Genomic DNA, 26678 nt, shown 5'->3' on the forward strand with positions numbered 1-26678 from the left:
TGGTTTTTGCTGCTCCCACAGAAAAAGCAGAGGGAAGCGGATGAACCAACAAAGGAGGGAGGGGCTATCAATTTAGCCTCTGCCATGTTCATATTATGTACATTGGTGTGGTTCCTTGCTGAAGATCCATCCCTAGAGGCTCGACTCCAGGGAGAGGGAGGACCATGGCACATGGCCTCTGGGCTCTCTACTTATTCATGTGCATAAAGCAGAACCTGGAACAGTGGAGGAGGTTAGTGTAACCCCTTCAGGGCTGGTGTCCAGAGACAACTGCCTTCCATTTGCTTCCTGTATTTACACCCCTGGCAGCAATCCTTTTACTAGCAACTAACAGCTTTGCTGTTCTGCTGTATAAAGGAAGCATGCAATAATCATGTCATCAGGGAGAGTTAATGTATCAAACCATATAAAGATGACAAGCGAAAGATTTAGCCATTGCAACCTATCCGAGTCTAGCTATCATTTTATAGAATTGTTAGAGAAATTATAGCTAGAATCTGGTTGGTATGGGCAACACCTCCACCTCACGCTCCCCCCAGTCTGGAAGAAACACACACGATTTTGGGGTCTCCTGTATGTTCTGGGAGAGTAGGTAAGTATGTGCCATTTGTTAACTTTGAAAGGTTTTATTAATCTCTCCCTTAGTCTTTTTTAATTACTATGAGGAGGCATGATGTATAGGGAAGAGGCCAGCTTATAAGGATGTCATTGATAAAGGAGATTATAAGGGGGGCTAGACTAAGGACACATATTTATCAAACCTTCTAAACAGAAGTAGGAGTGTTCCTCACAGCAGCTAATCAGATTCTATAACATATCTAGTACATTCTAGAAAACAATAGCTATAATGTGACTGGTTGCTGTGGACAAAATCTCCACGTTCCCTTTTTAGAAGATTTGATAAATCTCCCCTAAGGCTGAGTACACATTAGGCGATATACTGGATGATATGTAATTTTGAGGCAAATTGGAATGCCATAACTTTCACATCACATAGTTTGCACGTTCAATTGCGCGCTCACGTGCGTTGTTCATTGTATCTTCACATCTGATGTGCTGCATGTTAGTGTCACAACTCCCGGATGGTTATGGATGCGGCCCGTATTAGGGAGTTGGCTAGACCTAAGCCTGAGGCGCGGAGACTAATGTGCTGGCGGTATTCACCCGGACCCTCGCAACCCCCTTCTGTTCCCCAGGAGGTTTCTGTCCTCCCTGAACTCGCCTTAGAACACCTGCGTTACGGTTTGACAGGTGTACCGGTCCAGTCAAACTCCTCATCTGCTTCCGACACACAGGTCGCGGCCCTCAGAATAGGTTCCCTTATACAGGTGCTGGTAAACTCCGGATGAAGCGGAGAAGACGTGTAGCTTATTCGACAGGCCGGGTCAGAACCAAACTGACTTAGACGGTACCAGGGAGCAGGTGTAAACAGGTCACAGGGCATAGCCGAAGTCAAAACCAGATATCAAATGCAGTATCAGGGGTCAGGCAAAATCAGGGTCACAAACGAAGCCAAGGTCAAGAACAGGTAACGGAATATCACAGGAACGCTGGAGTCTGGTAAATGAGCCTGATAGCAGTGGTGGTTTTCTGCACAAAGGAGCCACAGGTTAGAACTGAACTCTAGGAAGCAACACTTTGCTCAGCCCCAGATAGGCTGCTGACGTCCAGGTCAGCTGAGGCAGGAGCACTCTCACTGGAAGAATGCTATCAGCTCACAAAGTGCATGTTGGAGATGTCACTGCATGGTTCCCGAACAAGGTCAGGCAGAAATCCTGACCTGCAGCAAATGGCAAGGTAAGTCACACAATTTGTGCAGAGTGTGACAGTTAGATGGGAAGATGTCATGAATGATGTGGTGCAAATCGTGCGTGTGCTAAACTGGAAGACCACAAAATATATTGGTTCAAGCTTTCCTCTGAAGATATCACTGAACTGCCAGTGATCTACAGCTACAGTACACGATGATTGCATTGTGTGTACAGGAGAAAAGATTAATTGGATACAATGCTCCAACATGATACATCATGCTGCCGTTCGTAAGATTGCATAGTGTGTACACTCTGTATTGTGTGTTCTGGATGAAGGGAAATTGGAATAACTATTGTGCCTTTTGTACGTCGATGTGTAGCCGGCCTAAGGGCCTGATTCACTACTGTACGCATCTGCGTATGCAACAGCGATCACGCACGCAGTTCAACTGCGATAGTTGCTAATACATTGCAATAGCAATGCCCTTGCAGCACAAGGACACCCATTTTACCTTACACACATCCGTAATGCTCAGCAAGACTGGGAAAACATCGGTATAATTGAGTACATCGCAGTCTCACACACACTTGCACAAGCCCTGACCTTACTCAGGAATTGCTAACAACAACACACACTATGAGACCTCAGACTGCGTAGGACATCATAGTGGATAATTTATGCACGCCCCTGCAACGGCGTTGAAATCCTCTGTGACGCCTACATTCGCCAGACCAAACCCCCGTCACCACCCACAAATGTCACATCCTGTCAATCACTCTGCGATGGGTCTGCGTAGCCTCTGTGATCGCAGTCCTGATTGCAGTGGCTAGTTCACGCACTGCGATGCATACGCATGCGCAGAATGCAACAATCGGCCGATTGCGTGCGTAATTGCAGTTGCGTGTGGTAGTGAATCTAAGAGACCTATTTATGATGAATAAAAAAAAAATATTTTCCACTTTCAATTTATTGTCTCAACCAACAGTGCCTACAGTACCTGATTTTGTCTACTTGCAAATAATTTTATAGCTATTGGAAACCATAAATATTTACTAAGGAATTTTACTACCGATGAACACAAAATACTCTGTAAATCAAATAAAAGAATTCTGAAGCTTTTTCTTAAGTGATTATAGTTTATAAACAGTAAAGAATCCACTGCATGGAAAATATTTTCTATTCTACCTTCAAAGTTTATCTCTTGACTGACATTACATATCTTTCCATAATACTTTAATCATAGCAGCGTCTTGTAGAAAATAAAGCATAATACCTATTCTGAAAAGGCGTAATTTTCTTTTTTTTAAATTTGTGTTTCATAACTAGGCTGATCAAGTATATGTGAAGAATAGACTTCTAAGGGTTGATTTGGAGTCACACGCTGTAGATGCTGGCAGCCGCAGAAGCCTGATTGTCTACTTTCTGCTACCTGGTAGGTGCAAGAGATCCGTCAGAAACATACGCCCCTTCCCCATACGCGCAACTCAGAATCGCACAGAGCTTTAGATAAACGCACATGACACTCCCACGCATCAGGGTGCCATCCCGAAACACCCAAATTCACAGACAGACGTATCCAACAGAGTTCCGTACGACTCCGAATAGGACGGAGATACACAAAAGTGTGTAAATTCGCATCGGTACATGCGCTGCATGCAAAAGCTCATCATTTGCGCACATGCACCAAGATCCGTCTGACTCAGACCCTTAGCAGTATTCCTGGAACATAAAAATATATTAATCTACTAAATGTTTAAAAAGTACACTGCAACACACTTTTATATACTGTACAGTAGTTTTATAATGACAATCTGCTTCTTTGCAATGAAAAATATGATTACAGCGCCACATATAATTGGGTAATGTCAGCTGTAAATCTTTCCTACATACAGTACATATTTTCTCTTACCAATTGACGCCTCCTCCAAGATGTTCTTTTTTGAAGTTAGGATACAGCATTGTCCATTTAATCACTGGATTAAAAAATCTTTCAAATTCAAATTGAATTTTACAAGTTAGTTTAAGGGGTTTTCCTGTTTAGAAAAAGCATAGACATAAAGTCTGCCCTAGTAGGGACAGCATAAACACAATCTTCATTTGTAAAGTATATTCATATGTAAATAATAATGTCCCCAAAACATGTTTTATTGAAATAGTAATAGAAATGCATTACACATCTCACAGGGGAGATGCACTGGTTTTTTTGTAAGTTCGTCATTTTTGAGTCTGCATGAACATAAAGATCTTTGTGTTTCTGCGACACGAGACTTTTTATGACTGGAGAGAAGGAACAAGGGAAGCAAGACATGGTTTACGCTGGGCATACTCTGCAAGATAAAATGCCTCAAAGAAAAATGGTAGTTGCTCAGATCAGCTTAATTGCATAACACAGGTGCTTGTAAAGGGCGGGGTTTACTCTGAACACAGAAAAAAAGAGAGATTTGCCCTCCAGCACACAGCAGCAAAAACAATACTTAAATCCTACATAATAATAGAGATTTAGAGGTACTGGTTACACATATTTGCAAATATATGAATAAGCGCCAGGCCAATCGTCAAGGCTCCTCTATACTGGCGTCCCTAATATTAAGGGGCTCACGTCCGAGAAGCAAGGCATTTTTTTGGGGTGCCTTGCTTCTCGGACGTGAGCCCCTTAATATTAGGGACGCCAGTATAGAGGAGCCTTGACGATTGGCCTGGCGCTTATTCATATATTTGCAAATATGTGTAACCAATACCTCTAAATCTCTATTATTATGTAGGATTTAAGTATTGTTTTTGCTGCAGTGTGCTGGAGGGCAAATCTCTCTTTTTTTCTGTGTTCAAGATAAAATGCCTGTCAGACCGACAGACAATTTATCTGGCAGCCTGCCAGCCGCAGATGCCCGCGGCATACACTGTGAGATTTCTCTCACAGTGTATTAGCCCAACATTGCGCTCCGCTCCCGGGGGAGGAGACACTTCCCTGTTCCTTCCATTGGAAGGAACACAGGAAATATCTGTATGTCGGCCGCGGCTGGGCATACACTGCCCGATGCGGCCGACAGTTTACCGGTAAATATCGCATCAGAAGGGCATGCAGGACAATCTGGAATGCCCGACGGAGCAATATTTAACCCTCGGTCGCCCCCCACACGCTACAGTTATCGGGGCGATCCGCGGATAACGGGTGGATCGCCCCGATAATTGTAGCGTGTATGGCCAGCTTTAGTGTAAGCAGAGAACAGTGTGTACAAGCAATTAATGCTCAATTAGATGTGGATGCACCTTACATCTGCTTGTCTATTGGGTGGTGGAGAGCCACTACAAATAAATGCAATGATTAGAATGAGTGACCTTATGTAATGACGTTTGAGTCTGCCCGTATTTTTAATGAGGCAAAAATTTAAAAAGGCACAACCAGGTTGGTTGTTTGTTGGAATTGCGCCCGTACCTGCTTCTCAATGGCTATTCCAGAGGCCCGGTGACCCTCAGCAGTACTGTGTAGATGCCTCTGATTGGCTGATTGCAAATCAACTGCTCCACCTGATAATACTGAAAACATTAGTGTCTCGGCTGAGGTACTTAAATTAATGAATAGCCTTCTATTTGCATGATTTATTGTTTTTCCATACAGATTGATGAACGACAGATGAATTCATACTTGCCTACTTTTGAAAAAAGCATTTAAGGGATATTGTGAAAGCACTACCTATGAGCATGGTGGTAAAGTGGACATGTATTGCTACATGTGAGAGACGTGCCATAAAATTGACTTACATGCAAATGTAAATGAGTCCCAAGGCAGTTAGTAAGATCTACTTGTTGATGAAAACACACCTATACTTTTCAGAATATGCATGTAGCCATAGAGATCATTGGGCCTGATTCAGAGCCGTTCGCTATTTGTGGTCGTTCGTTTAAAAACAAGGGGTGGCTATTCAAATGATCCGTACGCACATTGCAGTCTGTTCACACCTCTAAGTCTGAACGAGCGAGCAAAACATACGCTCGTTTATTTGTTAAAAACGCCCCCTGGCCGCTCGCACCATACGTCATGTCCGCTATTTATTAGATTAATCGAGTACATCGGCCAGCGTATGAACTGCTCGCTATTCTTGTGGTTGGTGTTTGCTACCACAAATTTGCGAGCAGTTCTGGCTATAAAATAACCCAGTGACGTGGTCAATGACGCTGCTGTTTTAAATATACACACCCATAAAACGCCCGTTTTGACCTTTAAGCACGCCTGCGTTCGGATCTCCACTCCCCATTTTCAAGCTCCTTCCCCTGTTACCACCCACATGCGCCTCATTCTGTCACTCAAAATAGCAGGCCCTCGCTATATTGCGTACCAACGATTTTCGGCCGCACTGACTGGTTCGCGCATGCGTACTAAAAACCGTACGCATGCGCAGATGTGCAAACATCGCTCGGAACGAGCGTACTGCCGCTAACGAGCGGCTCTGAATGAGGGCCATTGTTCCTTATAATAAATGGAGGAAAATGATACTAATGATCCCATTTTAATGTATACATCTCTTGTGTATATATATATATATATATATATATATATATATATAGCTTCATGATGGTTTGAGGTGCAATCAGAGAGATTGCTAGACTCTTCAGGGAGACAGGGAGATTGCTACTATTTCAGGGACAGTTGGCAAGTATGGATGGATTCTATTTATTTTTTTGAAGGGATAAACAATGGAGGTGTTGTAATTCATTTTTTTTATTTGTAAAAAAAGGTGATTGTGACTAGCAAGAACCTTTTTATCTTGTGTATCTAAATTAATTATCTATATGTAAACTACTTAATAATGTTTATAAATGTGTTACATTCGATTGTATACAAACAGGGTAATGTCACTTCTGAATTGAAGAATAATATAAAGGACAAATGTTTGCATTTCCTATGCCTCTGTCACAAACTCACGTGTGGACAGTGGATGCTAGCCCATATTTTGAGATTGATGAGACCCAGTATACTGAGGCGCGGAGTCTAACGTGCCGGCAGGGGTGTATCTAGGGGTCCGAGTGCCCCTGGCAAAGTAATGGACTGGTGTCCCTCTCACCCCATAATTTTTTAAAAATTACACTCTGTACTTACAGTATAATGTCTCCCCAGCCAGCTCCCCTTCTGTCTCCCCAGCTACCCCTCTTCTGTCTCCCCAGTCATCCCCCATATTTCATCAGCCAGCACCTCCTTTTGTTTTATTAGGCAGCACCCCTTCTGTTTTCCCAGCCATCCCCCTTCTTTCTCCTCAGCCAGCCCCCTTCTGTCTCCTCAGCCTTCCCCCTACTGTCTCCCCAGCCTTCCCCCTTCTGTCTTCCCAGCCATCCCCTTCTGTCTCCCCAGCCAGCCCCCTGCCATCTCCCCAGCCAGCTCCCTTCTGCCTCCCCAGTCATCCCCCTTTGTCTCCCCGGCCATCCCTCTTCTGTCTCCCCAGCCATCCTCCTGTTTCCCCAGCCATCCTCCCCCTGTCACCCGATCTACCACCCTTCTGTCTCCCAAGCCCCCGGCTACTCGTGTCCAGCCCCCACAGCCCACACAGATACTTACCATATCTTCTGGCTGTGGCTGGCTCCTCACTGCAGCGATGCAGCATGCATGACATCATGATGTCACATGCGCCTTGTGTCAAAAAAACATTTATTCATTAATTGAAAAAGTACCTGACAGCCGCTGGCAAGTGCCAGCAGCTACCCAGTCCCTGACATCTACCCCAGGTTGGAGCCAGGGGCATACCCAGGACTCAAGTCCTGGTAGGCCCATCCTGATTCTACAGGTGGTATCACCGGATTCCCCCCCCCCGGCTGGTGCCCCTGGCGAGTGCCATCCTGGTCAACGGGTAAATACGCCCCTGCATGCCGGTGGTATTCACCAGGGACCCCCACAAGGAGGTTTGGACTGAGCTGCATCCAACACACAGGTCACGGCCCTCAGACTTGGTTCCCTAATACAGGTGCTGGTGTACTCTGGATGGAGGCATACAACATATTGACAAGCCGGGTCAGAACCAAATGGACAAGTTGTTACCAGGTAAAAGAAATTGCAGGTCACAGAGGATAGCAAAGTCTATACCAGTATACCAAGCACAGTACAAAGGAGGAGATGGAATCAAGTCCCAAATAAGCCAAGGTCAGGAACGAGCAGAAGTAATCACTGGGAACGTTGGAGTGTGGTTTGGGAGCCTATACTCTTTTACAAGTGTCCTCAGGAACCTCCTTATATAGGAGGAGACTTGAATTTGGCACCTATGTGATGGTGTGCCTGGCCTTTTAAAACTACTGCTTAGCAGCCCTATGGGAGCCACAGCTGGTATCTGGAAGTAGAGGGTCAAGTCGCTGGGACTGCACCACAGCATGCCCTGAGTGGCTGCAGAGAGTGACAGCTGACCGGACTCCGTAGCAGAGGGCGACAGTGTTTCGTAGGTTGCTGCCGGACCCGGTAAGTAGATGCCAGGGTCCGGAGCACTGTGACAAGTACAGGACTACACTTTTTCATTACAAACAGGTGCAAGTACACTTTTTCTTGTGCTTGTGTGTGTCTTTTCCTAAGTACCATAAACCCAAACATCATATGCTTCTACCTCTAAATGACAGCCACAGGTACACAATTTAAATGTATGTTTTGATGTACAATTATGTTGTCCATTTGTAGCCTACATTTTACATGCATTCCAGTGTAAAATTATTGGTTTACATATTACAGTTTCAAATAATGTGACAGAATAAATTTATCATCTTATATGATCGCTTATTAAGATAAATGAAACTGTCCATTATATGTAGACAAAACAACTTTTTTGAGAGTTATTTTATCTTTTGAAAAGCACAATTGGGTAGCCAGAAAATATGTAAAAAAAATATACAAATAACATTTTATCTGCTCAACTGCTACTTAGAAGTATAGTAGTCTTGGGTAGGAGGGCGCTCTATAGTACTTGTAGCCCAAGGCAAAGAACAAGACTACTACAGGAGAACATGTTTCTACATCTGAGATCACTTCTTGGTTCTTTTTGTATGATCGATTAATGATAATATAATAGGAGCCATAATTCAGGCAGTGTGACATGTATGGCTTGTAAAGGGCTAACCAAACCCTTTGTTAAATAATCACACCCTTCAAGTGTTGAGCAAGTGTGTTAAGTAAGCCCATTCTGGCAGCAAAATGGACGTGGACACCAGTGGTTTGTATAAATACATGGGTTAATAGAAGTTCTACTTCTTTTCAAGTTTGGATTTTCCTTTCACTCTTCCCCTTCATTTCCAGTTTTCTGAGCTTGGTGGTATACTGCTAATAGATTGTGTTGATGTTTAACACAGTGGGTGCAAGTGGAGGTTGAGGGGTTTTGCAAAGTTGAAGCAAGGCAAGTTTGCCACTACCATTAGCTGGAAGGAGGGCATGGACCAGTACTACTCTAAATATGAGGAGTTGGTTCCTGTGCAAGATTTGTTGGTCGGAGGGGAATCTCTTTGTACTTATTATTTAAAGAAGAGTTGGCTGTTGACTTTACATACAATGCTTTCTTGGCCACCCTTTACAGACTTGATTATTAAAACAGTTACCTCATTTCAACAATTGCACGTCTATTTGTTTTTATATTTGTGCTAAGTTTAAGGGGGTTGGGGTATGGTTTATTAAGGTTTAATGGTCTGCATGAACCCATATACAAATAGGCAGCTTATAAACTTTACATTTGTATTTTCTGCAAAATGGATGATCTGTTAACCAGTTAACTGATGCGGCCACATGAGTTGTGATGGCAGCCAGCTGGCATTTCCCTGACATGGTTGCATCTCATACAACAGTGTCATCCTACTTTGTCCACCTTGGCTTAAAGAGGAAATCCATTCTGCACATGGATTTCCCCCGGCTGCTCCAGCCACCCATCAGTGACTTAGTGGTTGCTGACTGCTGAAATCTACCTGATTTTGCACCACAGAATTCTGTGCGAACCTCATTCTGGTGTGTATGCTTCAGCCTCCAGTACAAAAATGTGAAGAGGGGAACTTCAGTTCCTGCTCTAAGCACTATTAAGCTGATGTCTGCGAGAGCAGTGATCAACTGTAGCAGGTGGACTGATCATCAGATCCCCCTGACACAAACTCCACTGTGTGCTGCAGGATGGTGAGGGGTAATATGACACTGGAATTTCTTATAACTGGGGAGTTGTGGGGTAATACCACATAATGATGTATTGGCTTTGGGTGGATGCGCAGTACTATACATGCCTGGTGACACATGGCACTGGGTAGGTAGTTCCAGAATGGTGACCTATGGTGACACTGGTGGATGGGGGGTTATGCCATTGGAGATCTATTGCCACTAGGTGGGTAATGCCACTGTGGAATCTATTGCCACTGGGGGGAAGGGGGTAATAATACAAATACATTTTTTAAAATATGTTCTTAATTACATTTTAAAAACTTGTGTGTTTTTGAAGTCCTTTATGTAAAAATAAATAGTTTATTGGTTAATCACAACCTTATGGTCATGTGTGGTATTGCAGTTTTTATTTTTTCTAAACCTATGGTCCTGATTCAGAATTGTATGCAAACCCGATGGTGTGCATACAACTCCGACGTTTATTGATCGGCACTCATGCAGGTTCTGTAATGTGCATATGGCAATCACTGTGTCCCCAAGCTGCAATGATGGAGTTGACGTGGTCCATTTTGTAGGTGTGCCGAGGCCATGGTCGCAGATCTCCTGGCCCCACCAGGGAAGTTCAGGTGACCAGTTTGTCATCTTAGTCAGATGGCTGAAGGCTGCGACCGATCGCAATGGTGATCCTTTACTGCATCTTCTGTATTCGGATTTGCGATGCCAAAAGGGAGAGTCTTTTGTATCTAGATGTCTCCTGTGGCATAGGCATATTAGCTTACAATATTGCACAACTAAGTCTGGCAATGTGAATACAGTGGTAGTGCCATAACCATAGAACAAATTTTTCATCACAGAATACTGTACTAAGTAAAATGCAGACAGGAAAAAACAAAGGCATCCTTACTAATATCAGTTAATCAGTGGAGACAGCTAAGTACAAATCAGTTAAAAAAAATTGTCTTACCAGAACTTGAGAAACGTGCTGAATTTGTGGCAGTGTGGCATAGCTGGACTAACATCAAGACTGTCCCCACTTATAAGGCTCTTATACCCCGGGATTTGTTCATAGGATATCTCTATAATGCTACTATTGCTAGTATCCCACAGAGAGAATCACTGGACTCTCATTAGCTACATGTCTGCATTCTATTCCATCTCACATTCCTTCTTACCTCCCTCCCCTCATCCACACTCTTCATCTTTATCATTTTATTTTCTGTTTCCTAGTGCACCCTCCTTTTCTTTCTTTCCATTTCTATATTCAGTGTGCATATCTTTAGAAGTAATTCTGTTCTTTCATTTCGCTTTGAGGTTGTGGATGTAAGGAACGACTCAATCTGGCTTTTCCGTCTATATCTATGCCAATGTTGCATGTTGTAAAACCTTGTTTAAAAATAAAAAAATGATATAAAAAATTGTCTTACCAAGCTCTGCTTTTATTTCTGTCCCATTAGATGGACCCAACATTTCTGGAGGTCTTTGTGTGTCTGGTACTGAAATGGAAAGTATATCAAATAAAAAAATGTTTTGTAAAGATGTTGATTAAATCTGTAGCTCCTGGATTACCTGATGGGCAATCAAACTATATTGCTCCTGAGAAGTGACAACAGGTAAATAAGTTAAAGGGACAAGAGCCATAAACTTTAAAAATACATTTTTTTGTGGCAGGAAATTACTTAAAAATCTTGTCTGTGATTTCTTTCAGTTTCCATACATGTAATAAATACTCAGAGAGAGAGAGATAATAATGTTCTATTCTGGTTCTTGGCTTCCCTGTCTCCTGCCATTCCCCTAATCAGCACTTCTTTTTGTAATTTGGGATTACATTATAACCACAAGATTTGTTATCCACTCCTAGCCTTTCCTACCTGTGATCTACACTTGATTCCTCTTTCCTATGTAGTAGATAATATGACAAAGTTTTAGAGGGGCAAGGTTAGCCCACTTTCCCTACCCTCTCCATCCCCCATTTGTTCAGAGCTCTATCCATGCCTTTTGCTGTAACACATTACATCCAAGCTCATTGAAACTCCATCCAAAACACCTTAAATGTTAAAGCTGGGTACACACTGACAGATATATCACCGGTTCCATTGAACGGGCATTGGCGGGTGTGCACAGATGATATGTCTGCGACGTCGTTCACAGACATATCGCATATTGCAGATATATCAGCATGTCTGGCTGTGTGTACGGGTGCCCTGCCGATCACACTTACACTTGCCGCAGGGACCCAATGGTAACTGACATGACAGCTGCACATGCAAATTTATATAACCGCCCAGTTGTGATGTCAGCACAGACACATTGGTCAAATGACTGGTAAGTGTGTATGCACATACCAATCATTAGATAGGTCGGCAGGTTGGCCAGGTGTGTACCTAGCCTAACCCATCTTGAATCGACATGAGTCAACTTTGAAGCTGTCAGCTCCATACCTATGTAAGAGTTGTTATAACTCCCAACTGTCCCACTTTCAGGTGGGCATTAACAGTTTTGGAGGACTGTCCTGCTATCAGATCTTTTGTCCCAATTTGCAAGAATCAGAGAAATTCATACAACAGCAAAAAATTTAATTTTTCATCTAAAGCTGCCAGTCCGGAGGGTAGTCATACCCATGGGGGTGTGGTCCTGCCTACTATGACAGTCACACCCCCAACATGCTGCAGTCACACTGCCTTTTCTGATTTGCATTATCCCAATGTTGAGAGATACAGTATGCAGTTTCCATATGCTCCTACATATAATTTGTTTTTCATTTTTATTATCCTTTGTCATTTAGTTTTACATTTTCACAGCACCCCCTTCTTGTTCTGATCTATTCTCCTCTGACCTTAGTTTGTTATCATTGCTTATTCTGTTCTTTACCTGCTGCTGTTAATAAGTAAGTTTGCATTAAAAATATTCACATGGTACATTTTTTGTTACCAAGCTCTTAAAGTGTTTTTTTTTTATATGAAAATTAACCAAAGTTCATGCAAATGAAACCAATTAGTGCGGCTTTTTACTGCTCTAGCCAATCTAGCCAATCTATGTTATTTGTGGAGATACCCCTGATCTGCCATTTGTCCCTCGGTAAGTAGCAAGTACTTATCGACTAACATGGTTTTTTACTTTTACTCTTTCTCTAAGGCAATAGATGGAAAATAATGAGAAAGAGGAGAATCACTTTGTAGCTGTATTTTCAATAAAGTGGCAAGGGTGAGAGTTTATTTAAAATTTTACTATGTGGCCAACTCTAAATTACGTTTTGTGTCTGATGTTTTCATTATATTTGTGCTTGGGTTCCTATCTGCTTTGTCTGTACTTGTCATTGATCCTAGCTGTACTATTGCATGTCAACTGCCAGAGACATATTACAAGATCTGGGGACATATGAATGCCTGAGTCTCCTCCTGAAAGAAGAGAACTGGCAAGTACAAACTGAGGCCATCTCCCTGGTTTGTTGAGTGTAAGATATAATTTATTCCCCTTGCCTTATATTTACTCCATATCCTGCTTCTGTTACCCTCTTATTTCTGTCCCTTTCATACTTCTTCCTTTTAGTCTCCTATAGTGATGACAATCTGTTTAGATGGTCCTCTACTGCCACTGACCGTTAGAGAATCAAAGATTTGCTAGGTGCTAGGGAACACCCAGATTTATCAATGAGTGATATTCTTGTTATCACTTGTTACCAGCAGCGGCTCCTGCCCTCTTACCTGAGGGGGGCTGCCGCTGCTGCTGGCCGGGTCCCAGCACCTGCCCAATGAATCTGACAGGAGTCGGGTCCGGTGCATGCACATGGTCAGCCTTGGTGCTGCGCATGCGCATGCTTAACACAAGCTTCCCTACCAGAGCAGCCCCTAGAATCCCTGTAGGGCTGCCTGAAAGGCAGAGCAGCGGCTTCCACTGGAAGCCACACTTGGCTGATCACAGCCCAGACTGGCAGTCCCAAGGGGAGAAGATACCTCCCCCTGGCTGCCTGTCTACAGCATGACTGGCAGGTGGCACTTCCAATGGGAAGCCACCTCCAGTCACAGTGAAGCCAGTGCAGTCACTGACTGCACTGGCTCACTGAAGTGACAGATTTTACTGGGGGGAGGCTGAAGCCTCAGAGCCCCTAGGTAAGATCCGCCACTGCTTGTTACTAATCTTAAGTAGTCCTCCAACCAATCAGTTCCTAACTGCCATGTGTTTGAAAGATGACAGTTAGGAGCTGATTGGTTGAAGCACCATTTAAGATTAGTGAGAAGTGATAAGAATATCCTCATTGATGAATCTGGGCCAAGGTACAGTAATATGCACTGCACCATACAGTCATAAATAAATAAACTACTGTACACACAGAGAGAACACTCCTCACTTTAGCACTTTTACCAAAATACTTACAACCAACTTCAACTTCAGTAGTTGCTCTAACTATCCATTCTTTTCCATCACTATATAGAAGATAGTCACATATGTAAGTTCCAGCATCCATAGTGTATATCGTATAAAACTGGATAACACTGTTATTTATTTTTAAAGAAAATCTATTTGGTGTTTCCACAGTTGAAAAATTTGCAGCCTGAAAATACAAATGAGACAAAAGACACAAGTATGAATCAGAGTGAAGTATGGGAAATCAGCAAGAGTGCAAAAGTGTGAGAGTATAGGTGGGAGGAGTTTAAGCTCTCAGAAAAGATGGGGTTTACTATACCGCCTTTCACACACAAGCCAAAAATCTATGTCCGGCTTATGTCTAAAAGGTCCAGCCTGGGTTGACAGTTGCTATCAGTGTATTTCCCAGGACTTCTAACCCGAGTCGATGACCTGACCTGACTTATGTCTGAAAGGTCTGGTATGAATGGTGGCGACCCGGGTATAACCCGGGTTGTCACCCATTTGTGAAAGGGATAAATATGCATAACCCTGGCTTCAACCCATGCTCAGTGTCCCGGGTCCGAGCCAAGTTAAATCCGGGGTTATGTCTGAAAGGGATATTAGAGTCCCCGTCCCCTACTGTACTATTTATTTTTGCAGCTCAGTCTGTGATATTTCCACTTATATGCCCCAATGCTATCAAAACCAACATATCCAAAACAGAATTTATCATCTTTCATTCTACCATTTTCCCATGAACGTTCCTTTACCATCAACATTAGTAATATATACATTCTTAAGCAATATTCAGAATTCAAGAATGATAATTCAAATTTTGTTGGATTATTAAGGTGAATATTGAAGTCTTCATGTATGAGAGTAAGTTCGTCCTAAGGAAAGGAAATATGTGAACCAGGCAACAATGTTGTAAAGTACTGTAATCATAGCATACAAAAAAAAATGTGTATGTATGTATATAAGCTTGAGTACTCCTTTGTTCCGCTGGAGTTCAGCTAACACATAGAGCTTAGATGCAGAAAGGAAAAGAGGGATTTTCTTTTTTGCCTGACACACTATAGAGAATACTGTATAACTTTTATTGAGTTAATTTAAAATTAAATGCCTTCCAGTGAAATTTTAAAAAATAATCATACATACAATGGTTGTGTGAAAAATAAAAATGAAATAAGTGATTAAAAGAAAATTGTCTCGCTGTCCATTATGCTATGATATTGTTTTAAATAAAAGTTTTCAATATTATCTGTGAACAAAATATTCCCTGTTACTGAAGTGTGCACACTCACAAGATGATGGGGATATTAATTTTTTAAAATTATTTTTAAGCAGTGTGATAGTTAAATATTTACACACCAGAAGTGTCTCTAAGGTTGAGATTACTCTTATAGGGCAAGATTCAGTACAAATCGCAACTGCGATTACGCACGCAGTCTCTGCGATGATATGCTAATCCACTGCGATCGCTATGCCGTCGCAGCACAACATAAGGATGCCCACCTTACCTTACACACTTTGCAAGACTGCAAAAACATTGGTAACATCGAGTACCATCGGAGCCTCACGCACACTTGCACAAGGTCTGACCTTACTCAGAAAGTGCTAACCTCATCACATGCAGTGAAAGGCCAAGCTGCGTATGGCATCGCAGTGGATAATTTATGCACGTAACTGCAACGGTGTTAAAACACACTTGCATACCCGCGTTTCGCCGACCACCCCATCACCTCCCACAAACGGTACTTCCTGTCAATCACTCTGCGATGGGTCTGCGCAGTCACTGAGATCGCAGTCCCAATTGCTGTGGCTGGTTCGCGCATGCGCACTGCAATGCTTATGCATGCGCAGAACGCAACAATCGGCCAATTGCGTGCATAATCACAGTTGCGATCCTTGCTGATTCAGGCCCACAGTCTGCAGTTATGATGATATGGCCATTTGTAAATGTAAATAATTAGAATTTATTAAATGGATAATAATATCCACTATATTCCAATTGTTTGTGCATAATTCACATTTATTTGTCAAATATATATATATATATATATATATATATATATATATATATATATATATATAATTAAGGAAATAGTTTGCTGGTTAATAGCACTTTTAACATCTTACCACTGGGTGTTTCATAAACACCCAATGTTTCAATATTTCTGCAGTGAAAACATATGAGACGATCTTGTGGTTAAATTGGTTAGTTTGTTTCAATTTACACTAACTGCAGGATATGACATCAGCAGGATTGTATACTGTATGTATTGCTATATTAATCGGAAATCAATTTAAATGAATCTAATTTATAGGTATTTCTTCCCTAATTTCATAACATTCCTGCATTTAATTGATTCATTTTTCATTCATTTTGCTCATTCATGAAACATTCCTGCATTTTATAATTCTAAAAAGAGCATATATTCTCATGCAGCTTTCTGTGGAAAGAAGGTTACTTAATTCCAGTCAAGGATGGCTGCAATATTTCCTGTTGTTAGGAGTATTAATTATGTTAACTCCATGCAGCTATATCTGAAGTACAAGTCATATAGCTTTCCGGTTGTTTATATTGAGTCTACGGGTCAGATTGGCCCACAGGGGTACAGAGGAAATTCTCAGTGGGCCCCGCTGTCTGAGGGCCCACCCCCTCCTCTATGGTCAGGTTCAACACTGTGTACTTATATCTTATATACATTGTTACACTAGGGATCGGTATGAAATGCCTGTGGCTGCTTAGTGGCTCAAATCCCGACAGGAGAAGCCCGACAGGAGGAGATCCCGACGCCAGCTGGTAAGTACCCAAACCCTCCCCTCTCCCCGAAATAACCCTAACCCTTCCTTAGGGGTGCCTAACCTTAAAACTCCCGGGGTGGGGCCTAACCCTAAGTTGCTAAGTTGCTTATACCTAACTCCCCTTTCCCGAACCCTAATCCTCCCGAGGAGGTGCCTAACCCTGACCTACCCCCGTGGGTGCCTAACCCTAACCCTTCCCCCTAGGGGTGCCTAACCCTAATCTCCCCCCAAAAAACGTATCCTTAACCCCGCTACACTCCCTAAACCTAACCCTCCTCCCTCCGGCTAATGCTAAGGACACCCCGGACTTACCTCGTTCGGGGTGGCGTCCTTCGACATTCCGGCAACAGGATTAAGATAGGCGTTGGAAATACTGATGCCTATCTTAAGTCCCCCATTGGGCTTCTCCTGTCGGGGTATAGACCGGCATTTAGTCCACCAGTCTATAAACTGCATCCCATTACTCTATTGTGGTTAAATATTCTAGATATGTTACATTGTACTGCATTCTCAGGACTATGGTGTATTCACTACAGTGCTTTGCTGTTATCAATCTGGAACATTAACATGCATGCACTATCAGTATTTACTATATTTATTTATAAAGGGGCCCAGACCATAACCTCTCTTGTGGTAAGCCAAGCCTCTGTGGTGGCTGGCCACACCCTCTCTTGGGGTTGGCCACATGCTTTAGGTGAAGGGCATCTACCACTGCATTCCCCCAGTGGGCCCTTCATGCCCCAGTCCTATACTGTGGAGTCCCTAATTTCTCCACATATCTGCTGCAGTTTAGTGGTATCAGGAGTCCCAGTTGAATCAGCTCCAGTGTGCAGGGTAGTGTTAAATCACTTTCTGTTCTGATACACACTGGTAACTCACTTGTCCCCTATCTCTTCAAATAAACCAGAGGTTCCCAAGTGTGGCCCTAAAGGCACCCCAATAGTTCAGGTTTTAGAGATAGCCATGGTTGAGCCCGGCAATATGATTTAATATTTAATATTGATTGCCAAACTATTTAAGTCACCTGTGGTCAAGCATGGATATCCTTAAAACCTGAACTGTTAGGTTGCCTTGAGGACCAAGTTTGGGAACGTCTGAATTAAGCCATTGTGCACAATACATTCAGTACATAATGCATTCTGTTTTATTTACATACGAAGGCGGGCTAGCCGACATACGTTTCACTGACAAAGGGCTTTCTCAAGGCCTTGACTGGAATTTAGTAACCTCCTTTCCTCAGAAAGTTGTGTGAGAAATATATGCTCTTTTTAGCAATTATAACAGGAATGTTTAATTAAAGAGCAAAATACAGAAAAAGTTAATAAATTACATGCAGGAATGTGTCATTAAAAATGAATCAATTTTTGAAGAGAAATCGGGGAAGAAATGCATATACAATCCTGCTGAAGTCACATCCTGCAGTTAGTGTGAATTGAAACAAGCTATCCAATTTAACCACAAGATTGTCTCATATGTTTCCACTGCATAAATATTGAAACATTGGATGTTGTTTATACAATAAAATACCCAGTGGTAAGTTGTTAAAAGGTCTTACTTACTGTAACTGACAAATTTATTTTCCAAAAAACGCTAGGAAGTTGTCATTTCTTTTTTAATGAGTGAATTAGGTCAAGAAGATCTATTTACACAATTTTATATATAAAAAAAAGTTTATATTATTTTTTTTTTAAAACAGAGTATACCATAAAAATAGAAATTTCTATGGTATACTGTAGTGATGACCATCGACAGCTGTACCATCAATGGCTGATTGCTTTAAACAATCAATGGTTGAGTTCCACATAAAATTGATTTTTCTGATGTATCGAGAAAATCGATAGTAACAATGATCGGGACTGCCTGTGGGGAATAGGGACTTGAGATGGCCACTGGTGGGGTGTCCATCGATGGTTACCATCGATGGTACAAAACATATGATGAACCATCGATGGTTTGAGCACTCAATGGCCATCGGTGCCGGGTGTACAATGGGCCGTGGGCCAATAAAACCCAGGGGGTGGAACTTAGCGGACCAGGAGCAGTTAATGGTAAAAGTAGTTGACAACCATGAAAACATGAATGGTCGATGACCATCACTACCACCAGTTCATCACACACACAGGGGGAGATGGTGGGGGAGGGAGGCTAACATTGAAGGTCCTGGCAGCTGCAGAGAGAAGAAGCAGCCGCCGGGTCATCACACAGTGGAGAGAGGGGGTCCACGCTGAAGGTCCCAAATGCTGCAGAGAGAAGCAGCCCCCGGGTCATCACACAGGGGAGGGTGGGGGGGGCCGACATTGAAGGTCCCAATTGCTGCAGAGAGGGGATGTAGTTAAAATCCCGACTCATGGGAAGCCATCTGACAGAATTCCAGGATTGAAATCCTGACTCAGTACTAAAGATAGACATCTAAATACCGATGTCTCTCTTTAGCCCAACGACGGAATCCCGACAGACGGCTTCTGAACAAAGGTAAGCGGGAAGGGTTAGCTGTTAGCTGCGTGGGGGGGGTTAGATTTAGGCACCCCCGAGGGGACTAAGTTTAGGCACCCCCAGGGTAGGTTAGGGTTAGACTAGGGAAAGGGGGGGTTAGGGTTAGGCACCCCCCCGGGAGGGTTAGGTTTACGGTGCGGGAAGGGGGGTTAGGTTTAGGAACCCCCAGGGAGACTTAGAGTTAGACACCACCTCAGGAGTTTTAGGATGGGTTAGAGGGGAGAAGGGTTAGGGTTAGGGTTAGCTCGCTTACCCCATCATGATTCTTCTGTTTCAGGCTTCTGGCATTCCACACCCAACCCGCAGAGAGAATTAGCCATTGGGTCATCGCATAGGGGATGGAGGGGGTCTGCACTGAAGGTCCCAGCAACTGCAGAGAGAAGCATATGCTGGGTAATCACACAGGGGAGGGGGGGCGGCATTGACAGTTCCAGCAGCTCCAGAGAGGAGAAGCAGCCTCCGAGTAGTCTGCCAGGGAAGGGTGGTGTGGAGGGTCCCGGTGGCTGCTTCTATCTTCAAGCGCCAGGTGATCACAGAGTGGGAAGGGAGCGGTATTTAAGGTCCCGATGGCTGCTTCTCTCTGCAGATGCCTGGGGGGGGAGGGATGCGCACTGGGCTGGCTGGTCACTGCAGCATGGATTGGGGGAGGATCTGAAGGTGGAGAGGAGCCAGGAGGTCCCTCTGAGACTGGTGGCTATAGGAAGAGTCTCTTCCAAAAGCCACCCACAGGGCATTTCTGACTGGTCATATCAGATGCGACCATGTCAAGGAAAGCCCAGCCTGGTGAGGTCGCATCTGATGTGACTATGCCAGACAAGTGGTTAACCAGCAAATTATTTCCTCAAGATTAGTGGTATCAAACTCTGGCCCTTCAGATTTTGTGGGATTACAAAACCCAGCATGCCCTGCCACAGTTTTAACATGCCCTAATAGCAAAACTGTGGCACTGCATGCTGGGATGTGTAGTTCCACTGCAGCTGGAGGGCCCAAGTTTGACACCACTACTCAAGATGCTTGAGGAATTTGCCAGAGTGAGATAATCTTTTATATATACTGTATTTTGACAAATAAAGTTCCTTTGTGGTCATTGGAGGAGCTATCCTGCTTGATGGCATGCTTCTCATTCAGGGGATAGAGTGTTAAAGTGATCATCTGTTTCCCAGGTGTCGTCAGGTTGTGGGATTCCTAGATTGCTCATTATTTCAAACCTGGTTCCATTTGGGTCACATGTTCTGAAACTTCCTATGGATCACAGACCTCTAGTATAAAGCCTGTTACTAACTGTGTCTCAGTGTCTGTGCAACGTTGCTTTCAGGTCTTTTCTTGGACTCCTGCCAGATCCCTGCTGTGCATGTGGATTGCTGTGGACTTTGTTATATTCCAGATGAACTTCTGATGCCAGTTATCCACTGCACTACAGAGCCCAGCATTCCCATTGTCTAAGTATTGCTTTTGCTCCATCATTGTGCTTTCATCATTTTGCTGCACTTTACCTGTTGTCTTTTCGTTCCTGTGGATATTGAACTCATCCTTGTTACAGTTGTCAACTGCACTGTTACAGTGTCATCTCTGCATCACGGGGCTCAACCCTGCTTCGTACTCTAGCCACACTAGAGGGCTCAACCCTGCTACAATCTTCTCCGCATCACGGGGCTCAACCCCGCTCCGTACTCTAACCACGGTGCAGGGCTCAACCCTTTTCCGGAATTCCATCGCATCACAGGGTTCAACCCCACTTCAATCTTCTCTGCATTACGGGGCTCAACCCCGCTACGAACTCTAGCCACGCTGCAGGGCTCAACCCTGTTCTGGAATCTCATCGCCTTACAGGGCTTAACCCTGCTCCGGTCTTCACTATACCACAAGGCTCAAGTTTGCTTCATCTCTCACTGCACTATAGGGCTCGGCCCTGTCCTGGAACTATACTATTCTGCAGGGTCCGCTCTGCTCCGGATTTCCATTACTACAGGGTTCTACCCTGGCAAAGGTCCTTAATGTCATCCTGAGGTGTTAGCCTCATTCTGGACTCGGGATTCCCTACCACGTTAGTTCTTATATGCTAAAGACTGCTTATATATATTTGGGGATTCTCTCCTATACTTATTGTTGCATATATGAATCTCTGTGCTGTTTGAGACTTTATATGAGACCTTGCTGATTACAATTCTTTTGTGAAGAAATTCTATTTTACTTTTATCCTGTGCTACTGAGTTTCATGGAAAGGTCATTCCTAAAGACCACCCCAGTTTATTGGGCCTAGTAGGCCTGCTCCCTCCAAGAGTCTCAAATGTCGGCAGCCGTGACAGTTTGCACAGACCTAAAAATGAATCCGGATCTGGAACAGGCTACAGGGGTACAGGTGCTTCAGGGTTTGACCGTCCGTTTGGAAGTACAGGAAAATACCCAAGTTCAAATTCTACAATGTCTACAGGATCTTTCCACACGTCTTGATAAACTTAAAATTCCTGTTACAAGTATATCAGGGGTTTTTGCTTCTCATTTACGCATACCAACTCCCACCTCTTATGATGATAATCCAAAAACATGTAGAGGATTTCTCAACCAATGTGAGATTCATTTTGAATTGTTACCTCAGAGTTTTACCACCCCTCGCGTCAAAGTGGCTTATATTATGTCATTATTGTCTGGTACTGCTCTTGAGTGGGCCTCTCCTTTATGGGAGAGAAATTATGCCTTAATGTCTAATTACCAAGCTTTTGTTTCTACTTTTAAAAGGATATTTGATGAACCTGGAAGATCAGTGGCTGCATCTGTGGACATTTTACTAGTAAAGCAGGGAGCAGCTCTAGTTGGTCAGTATGTGGTTCGTTTTCAAACTATAGCCGCAGAACTTAAGTGGAACAATGAGGCATTAAGAGCAGTATATTGGAATGGTCTCTCTGAGAGACATAAAGATGAGTTGGTGACTCAGGATCTTCCTGAGAGTTTGGATGAGTTAATTTCATTGACTATTAAAATTGATCTGCATATGCGAGAATGAGGGGTTCAGAGGAATCGCACTGAGTGTTCTAAAAATTCTCTTCCCCAGTCTCGCTCTGTTCATGGTACATCTGATGAGCCTATGCAAATTAATAAAGCCAAATTGTCTGAAGTGGAGAAGCAACGTAGAAGGCGTTCTAATCTGTGCTTGTATTGTGCATCCTCAGAACATTTTTTGGCTAAATGTCGAATGAGGCCGGAAAATGGTCATCCCTAGTTGATGGAGGGGAAGTCAAACTAGGGGTACTTTCTAAAGTTTCCCCCAAAAAAGATTGTTTAATTTCTGTGAGCATTCCTGATTTTGGTCTTTCATGTCAAGTGTTTCCTGCATTACTAGATTCTGGAGCAGCTGGCAATTTATTTCATTGTCTTTGGTTCAAAAGTTTAAATTCCTGTTGTCAAATTAACCCGTTCTTTTTCCCTTTCTGCAGTAAATGGAACTAGAATTTCTAATGGATATGTTACACATCAAACAAAGTCTGTGAAATTGGAGGTAGGAGCTTTGCATGAAGAAAGTTTAGAGTTTTTGGTATTACCTATTTCTATGTATCATATAGTTCTTGGTTTACCATAGTTAACTCTTCATAACCCTCATATTGATTGGACTTGTTCTCAAATTCTTTCTTGGAGTCCCAAATGCAAATTAAATTGTTTGATTCCTGTGGTACGATTGGCTGAAGTGAAAGTAGATGCTCCACCTTCTCTCCCACAGCCTTATCATGAATTTGCTGATGTCTTTTCAGAGCAGGCGGCAGACGAACTCCCACCACATCGTCCATGGGATTATCCTATTGAACTTATCCCTGGTAAAATGCCACCTAAAGGTCGAGTATACCCTCTCTCTGTTCCTGAGACTTAAGCCATGTCGGAGTATGTGCGAGATAACCTATGAAATGGGTTTATCAGGCCTTCTTCATCTCCCGCTGGAGCAGGCTTCTTTTTTGTAAAGAAAAAAGATGGCGGTCTTCATCCATGTATCGACTTTAGAGGTCTAAATGAGATTCCGGTAACAAATAAATATCCTTTACCTCTCATTACGGAACTGTTTGACAGAGTTAAGGGTTCTCAACTATTTACTAAACTTGATCTAAAAGGAGCTTATAACTTGGTCAGAGTTAAAGAGGGTGATGAGGGGAAGACCGCGTTTAATACGCAAGATGACCATTATGAGAACCTTGTCATACCTTTTGGTTTATGTAATGCCCCTGCGGTGTTCCAGGAGTTTGTGAATTAAATTTTCCGAGATATACTTTACCAGTTTGTTATTGTTTATCTTGATGATATTTTGATTTTTTTCCAGGAATCTTTCTGATCATTGTACCCATGTTAAAGAGGTATTAAGTCAAGCTAATAAGCTTTATGGTAAGATCTCCAAGTGTGTTTTTGAAGTTCCAGTTATACCCTTTTTGGGGTATATTATCTCCGGTTCTGAGCTTCAGATGGATCCTGAGAAGTTAAAGGTTATTCAAGATTGGGTTTTGCTCACTTCGTTAAAGTCTATTCAGAGATTTTTAGGCTTTGCCAATTATTACAGAAAGTTTATGAAAGCGTTTTCAACGATTGTAGCCTCAATTACTGCTATGATGAAACAAGGGGCTAATCTCAAAGTATGGTCCCCAGAGGCATTGAATGCCTTTCAGACTCTTAAAGATGCATTTTCTGCGGCCCCAATTCTAGTTCAACCTGACGTTGAGAAACCATTTATGCTAGAAGTGGATGCTTCCACTTATGGAGTTGGGGCTATTTTGTCTCAAGTGGCTGCAGATGGGAGAACAGTGTCTTGTGGATTCTTTTCATGAAAGTTTTCTAGTGCTGAGAGTAATTACTCCATCAGGGACCAAGAATTGTTAGCTATTAAGTTAGCTTTGAAGGAGTGGAGATATTTATTAGAAGGCGCAAAACATCCTGTTACTATTTTTACAGACCATAAAAATTTGTTGTATTTGAATACTGCCCATTGTCTGAACCCACGACAAGCTTGTTGGGCATTCTTCTTTTCTCGTTTTGATTTTGTCCTCAGGTATTGTCCAGGTTCTTTGAATAAAAAGGCAGTTGCTCTCTCACGCTCAATGTTGTAAGAGAAAGAACAAAATGAGGATCAAAGGTACCCTATAATAAACCCTCTGGCCTTTTCTTCAATTTCCATCTCGCCTGATCCTCCTCCTTGGAAGATATTTGTGGCACCTGAGTTACGAGGTAAACTTCTTTCCTGGGCTCATAATTCTCGTTTCTCTGAACATCCAGGGGTTCATAAAATGTACTCTTTTTTGCAATGTTCCTATTGGTGGTCTTCCATGAAAAAAGATGTCCAAGAGTTTATACGTTCTTGTTCTAAATATGTACAACATAAGTCCTCCTGGCAGTCTCCAGTTGGTCCTCTCCATCCACAACCCATTCACACCCAGCCATGGACCCATCTTTCCATGGATTTTATTACAGATCTTCCTGAGTCTAGGGGGTGTACAGTTATTTGGGTAGTGGTGGATCGTTTTACCAAGATGGCTCATTTTTGTCCTTTGGCTCGAATTCCATCAGCCCCCAAATTAGCACAAATATTTATCTAAGAGATATTTCGTCTTCATGGACTTTCTTCTGAGATAGTGTCTGATCGTGGTGTCCAGTTTGTTGCTCGGTTTTGGAGGGCTTTATGTTCATCATTGCAAATTAAATTACAGTTTTCTTCTGCATATCATCCTCTGTCAAATGGACAAACTTAAAGAGTGAACCAGGAGTTGGAGACCTTCTTAAGAATGTACATTTCTTCCTCCCAAGATGATTGGATGGATTTTTTGCCTTGGGCTGAGTTTGCTCATAAATTTCATTATTTGTCTGCTACAGGTATAAGTCCTTTTTTTGCCAATACTGGTCAACATCCTCAAGTTCCTGAGCTTCAGTCAATTCCTACTGTGGACGTCCAAGCAGCTAAAGCTACCCTCCAATATTTTTCTGGAATTTGGAGACAGGTACATAAGTGTCTTAGGAAAGCCTCTCATAATTATAAAACCTTTGCTGATAGAAAACGTTCGGCTGTTCCTAAATATTCTGTTGGGGATCGTGTCTGGTTTTCTACTAGAAATCTGCGACTTAAGGTACCTACCATGCAGTTTGCTCCCCGGTATATTGGTCCTTTTCGTATTATAAAAATTATCAAACCAGTAGCATGTAAGTTACAGTTACCTCCAACCATGCGTGTACCTAACTCCTTTCATGTCTCTTTGCTTAGACCATTGATTCTTAATCGATTTCATGACAGCTTGCCTAAAGTACCTCCCATAACAACTGCTCGAGGTCTGGAGTTTGAGATCGATAAGATTCTGGATTCACGTAAGCATCAAAATCAATTGCAATATCTTGGAGACTGGGAGGGTTATGGCCCGGAAGAGAGATCTTGGGTTAAAGAGTCTGATGTCCATGATCCTAAGTTGATACGTAATTTTCATGCTAAATTCCCTTTAAAACCTGGTGGGTGTTCGGAGACCACCCAAAAAGGAGGGGTACTGTCAGGACTGCGACTATTTCAGTACATAAAGATAGACTACTTTTGCCAAAGTTCCATTGTGGTCATTGGAGGAGCTATCCTGCTTGCTGGCATGCTTCTCATTCAAGGGAAAGGGTGTTAAAGTGATCATCTGTTTCCCAGGTGTCATCAGGTTGTGGGATTCCTAGATTGCTCATTATTTCAAACCTGATTCCATTAGGGTCACATGTTCTGAAACTTCCTATGGATCACAGACCTCTAGTATAAAGCCTATTACTAAATGTGTCTCAGTGTCTGTGCAATGTTGCTTTCAGGTCTTTTCTTGGACTCCTGCCAGATCCCTGCTGTGCCTGTGGATTGCTGTGGACTTTGTTATATTCCAGATGAACTTCTGATGCCAGTTATCCACTGCACTACAGAGCCCAGCATTCCTATTGTCTAAGTATTGTTTTTGCTCCATCATTGTGCTTTCATCGTTTTGCTGCACTTTACCTGTTGTCTTTTTGTTCCTGTGGATATTGAACTCATCCTTGTTACAGTTGTCAACTGCACCGTTACAGTGTCATCTCAGCATCAATGGGCTCATCCCCGCTCCGTACTCTAGCCACACTACAGGGCTCAACCCTGCTACAATCTTCTCCACATCACGGGGCTCAACCCCGCTCCATACACTAGCCACACCACAGGGCTCAACCCTGCTACAAT

At 42.9% G+C, this 26678-nt stretch overlaps 1 protein-coding gene across 1 annotated transcript in view; it reads right to left on the reverse strand.

The window, feature by feature from the left end:
• The window catches only part of IL18RAP (interleukin 18 receptor accessory protein), a 65120-nt gene that overhangs the window by 10615 nt on the left and 27827 nt on the right, over window positions 1–26678 (reverse strand). Inside the window, exons 4-6 of the mRNA XM_088454067.1 lie at window positions 14222–14399; window positions 11275–11343; window positions 3662–3785 (exon numbers count right to left, since the gene is read on the reverse strand). Of these exons, the coding sequence (XP_088310193.1) occupies window positions 3662–3785; window positions 11275–11343; window positions 14222–14399 (371 nt within the window). The remainder of the gene's footprint in view (window positions 1–3661; window positions 3786–11274; window positions 11344–14221; window positions 14400–26678) is intronic.

Source organism: Taudactylus pleione, unplaced genomic scaffold (assembly GCF_031769625.1).
Source record: "Taudactylus pleione unplaced genomic scaffold, aTauple2 ptg000609l, whole genome shotgun sequence".
NCBI lineage: Eukaryota > Metazoa > Chordata > Amphibia > Anura > Myobatrachidae > Taudactylus > Taudactylus pleione.